The sequence below is a fragment of the Olea europaea genome, chromosome 21 (assembly GCF_002742605.1).
Source record: "Olea europaea var. sylvestris chromosome 21, O_europaea_v1, whole genome shotgun sequence".
Taxonomy (NCBI): Eukaryota; Viridiplantae; Streptophyta; class Magnoliopsida; order Lamiales; family Oleaceae; genus Olea; species Olea europaea.
This window is the reverse complement of record NC_036257.1, coordinates 9,407,305-9,411,308: the sequence shown is the minus strand read 5'-3', so window position 1 is coordinate 9,411,308 and position 4,004 is coordinate 9,407,305. Positions and strand designations below refer to the sequence as shown.

General features: G+C 35.5%; 1 protein-coding gene across 1 annotated transcript; it reads right to left on the bottom strand.

Moving 5' to 3' along the window:
• Positions 1–899: 899 nt before the first annotated feature.
• LOC111370560 (lactosylceramide 4-alpha-galactosyltransferase-like) lies at positions 900–2,681 on the bottom strand. Its single transcript, XM_022992323.1, has one exon. The coding sequence runs from the start codon at positions 2,425–2,427 to the stop codon at positions 1,126–1,128; it is 1,302 nt and encodes a 433-aa protein (XP_022848091.1). The 5' UTR covers positions 2,428–2,681; the 3' UTR covers positions 900–1,125.
• Positions 2,682–4,004: the final 1,323 nt, after the last annotated feature.

Genomic DNA, 4,004 nt, shown 5'->3' with positions numbered 1-4,004 from the left:
ATATAAATATTTTTCTTAAAAAAGGGATCATCATCGAATGCGAACAATTCTGAAACAGTTAGTGAAATTAATCTCCATGCAGGTTTATCAGTCCTTTCTCTTTTATCAGTTAATAAGATAGCAAAATTTAGAGTGTGACGATGAACGTTATAGAGCATAGAACAGGAAATCACCCTGGCCACAAAATTTTCATGTCTCAACTAAGCTTCCACATATGGAGTTGTGTATGGATCGTAAATTTGCATGACTAAATTTCCGGTGCTCATCACATCCGCATGGAACAGATCTGTTGCTTAACATTTGTAATGAAATTTGTTTTAATTTTTATTTTTTTTCCTCTTATGCTTCCTAAAACTCTGCCTCCTCTTTTTCTTTTTCCTTTTTTTTTTATTTTAACCCGTCCCATCTAAGGAGAAAGGTTGTGGTAGTTTGGCAGAGATAGTCACTGTTTGACAACTATTATTTGAAAATTCTTTTTTCTACGTCCTCATTTTCAACTACACATTCATACACTAAAATATTCTGTAATAAATTGAAAATCTTTTTTCTACTTTTTAACCACGCATTCTCTAAAAATCACTATTCAAAACATTGTTTTGACCAAATAATGGCCGCTAAATCTAATGACATGAACCCTAATACACATTGTGTCCCTTTAGCCGATCCCAAATTTATCGGGGACAAATTGATATGACACGCAGATAATCAACAGGACAACATTTTTGTCTGAGTAGTTGCAGAGAAAGATACGGCTAACAAAAAGGCCACAGAGAAATCTATCCATGGCAAATGTAAAAAATTATAGGCCAGAAACTCTCTGATTCAAATTTACCCCAAACAATTAGATGACAACTCATTTTATTCTGAAAGTAACAAACAATCAAAATTTACTACTGAAAAACAAAACAAAATCCCAATACTTTGTCCAAACGTTATATATATCAAGAAGAGAAGGTCGTTAACTATTGCTCTTCAATTTAGAATTCACTTATGACCCTAATTTACATTTCCTTTGATTATCTAAGGAATGGACAGAGTGAGTCCATGATTCATGCACAAGATTATAACATTTTGAAAGATGAATGCAATGAGATTATGCATAGCCTTATCCTTATTATACGCTTATTATGAGGCAAATGAAGAGGAATTGCAGAAAACACAAGAATCAAGCATTATTTGTTCAATAATGCTTCCTTCTTCAACCTTAAACCCTCTGCTCTGCTTATTCCAGAGATGCACTGTGAAACTTTGGCTCTGAATTTGCTCGAGCTTTGCAATCAACCATTTCGAGTGAGTCTCATTCCTCGGCCCCTGGAAAAGGCTGCCAATCCTGCTCCAATAAACCGGATAAAAAGCCATAGGTGGCAGCACTGTAAAATTGTAACCAGGCCTCCCAGTGATTCTTGAAACAACCCTTGAAACCAAATAAGGTCCATTGTGTCCCCATTTATTCCCATCAAATGTGAGTGCAAATTCTTCAATAAACTTGTAAAGAAGTGGATGGCCCTGATCAAAGATCATGACAGCATTATTCAATCTGCTCCAATTTCTTGTTTCAGGATTAATAGTCTGAGCCCCAATTGTATTTCTTAGCTTCTTAAAACTCTTCAATACTAGAATATCAGTGTCTAAATAAATCCCACCAAATCTGTACAATAACCCAAGCCTAAGTAAATTTGAGAGGTTCTGGCCTAAAGAGACCTCTCCAGGATTCACATTTCCTTGCATTAACTGGTTATACCAAGCCTGTGCAGCAGTGTTATTGAACAAATAACTGAAATCAGGAGAAATTGCAGTCACTTTGAATCCCTTGCCCAAAAAGGGCTTCAAAATCTGCATCCCAGTTCTTGAATCCATTGAACTGGATACTATAATTAAGCAACCATTTGGATGTGTTTTGAATAAACTCTGTATGGTAAACAACTCTCTATCCCCAAAAGACTCTAGTGAAGAAATCCAGGTCATGAAAAATCGCAACTTACAAGAAAAATTCAGTGGATTAGCATTGAAGAATTCCTTCACTCTAACTGAAAAAGGCTTCACTTTGAACCCACGACCGTGTTTTCTTCTCCTTTTTGGATGATACACCACACTTGTGTTCACAAAAGCAACCAAGTTTGCATTTTTAAGTAAAAGGGGAAAATGGGTTTTCAATTTCCCAAAGGGGCGCTCTTCTTTTACAGATGATGAGAGTTTTATTGAAGAAGACAGAGAGAAGAACGATTTTGATTTCCCGGGGACAGTTTCCGGCGAAAAACTGGCAGGCTCGGGCGAATTCTTGGCCGGAAAAGGAGCGTGGGTATAGAATGTGGCACTGTTATAAGCTAAAAGGCAAAGCAAAAGAAGAGAAACAAAAGCATAGAAAGATTTCTTGGTCCTTTGCAGATGGTAAAGAAACTGAACCAGATAATTACTGGCTAGTTCCATGGCAGTTTCTGGAAATTAAAAAAAATTACTTTTTGGGGTTTTCACTGTTCAAGATTGAGGCTTTATTCTTCTCAGTAATAAAGAAGCACAAAGAAAGAGGGGGAGAGAGAGAGAGAGAGAGAGAGAGAGAGAGAGAGAGGAGAAATGCGTTTTTGTTTACATTCGTGAGGTGGGGTGGCGGCAAAAAAAAAGCACGAAAATTGAAAAGTGTTCTTTTAGGAAGAAAGTAGTGGTGGGGGCGTCGGGTGGCTCAGGAAGAGAGTTCATGGAAGGAAACTGTTAAAATTGTGCGTATTTTGGACACATTTGGAACAGATTGAGCCAACATGCAGTGTTGGAATGTGGACAGTGGGACATAAAAATTAGGAAAAAACTCTTTTGCCAGAATTTTTTTACTCGCTTGGTTGACACTCACTCACAAGCATGAATCCCGCTTAAATAAAAAATGCAGAAAAAAATGGAACCCACCTCCTATTGTGAGTATCGACCTTACTTTTGCCAGAATTTTTTTACTCGCTTGGTTGACACTCACTCACAAGCATGAATCCCACTTGAATAAAAAATGCAGAAAAAAATGGAACCCACCTCCTATTGTGGGTATCGACCTTACCCTCCCTATCACAGTAGGATGGTTGTAAAAATTAATGAAAACAACTGCTTGCCGAACGAAGATTGGGCAGTCAGGCTTTTTCAATTTGTACCTTACTGGCATGACTTTTTAACACAGTCCAATGCCCATTGCCTCGTTTAAACAATAGAAAAAATTACTGCATTATTCATTTTGAGGTACAGGTTACCAATGCCACAAATTAATTTATTCAGGTCAGTGATTTCATAAATCAAGTTTTAAGTGATCAAGTATTAAAGTCGTTACAACTTCAACAATAATGAAGGAAATTTGTGATGAGAATGATCGCACAGAAGAATAAAAAATTAATCTTACTTTTACTCGTTGACATTTTATAATCAGCGTTGCTCTTTGGCCTAACCATGGACAACTTTTTATCCATAATTTTAAACACTTTGCTCGTCACTATGATAATTGATATAGTTTTGGAGGGGTGTACATAAAAATGGATATGCATGGTTTAATTTATGAGTTATGTGTATATAAATAAAGAAAAACAAAGGCACAAGCCTATTATGAAAAGAGAGATAATAGAAGAAAATATAGAGAAATCAACAGATTTATATGTATTTTATTAAGAACCAAAGCCCTATAATTTTAGGGAAGAATTAGGAATACGAAGGTAATAATTTCTAGGGCTGTAGAGTACAATTGTTATTCACTAATAAGCTTATCATTTACAACATTCCTCTTTCAATGACACATTACAAAATATATTTCTCGTTAAAAAACATCGTTTGATAAAAATCCAATGGGACAAAAGAATCAAATGAAAGAAAAAGAGTACAATGGAACATCGATATCCTCATTTTTTTAAGCTTATGTGTATGAAAGAATTTTGGAGAAATATGTTTCGTCCTATCACTTTTGATATGGCATCTTTTAAGTTGTGTAATACAAGTTACATTGTTTTCATATAAAATTTTTGGAGTATCTTTTGTCGAAGTTA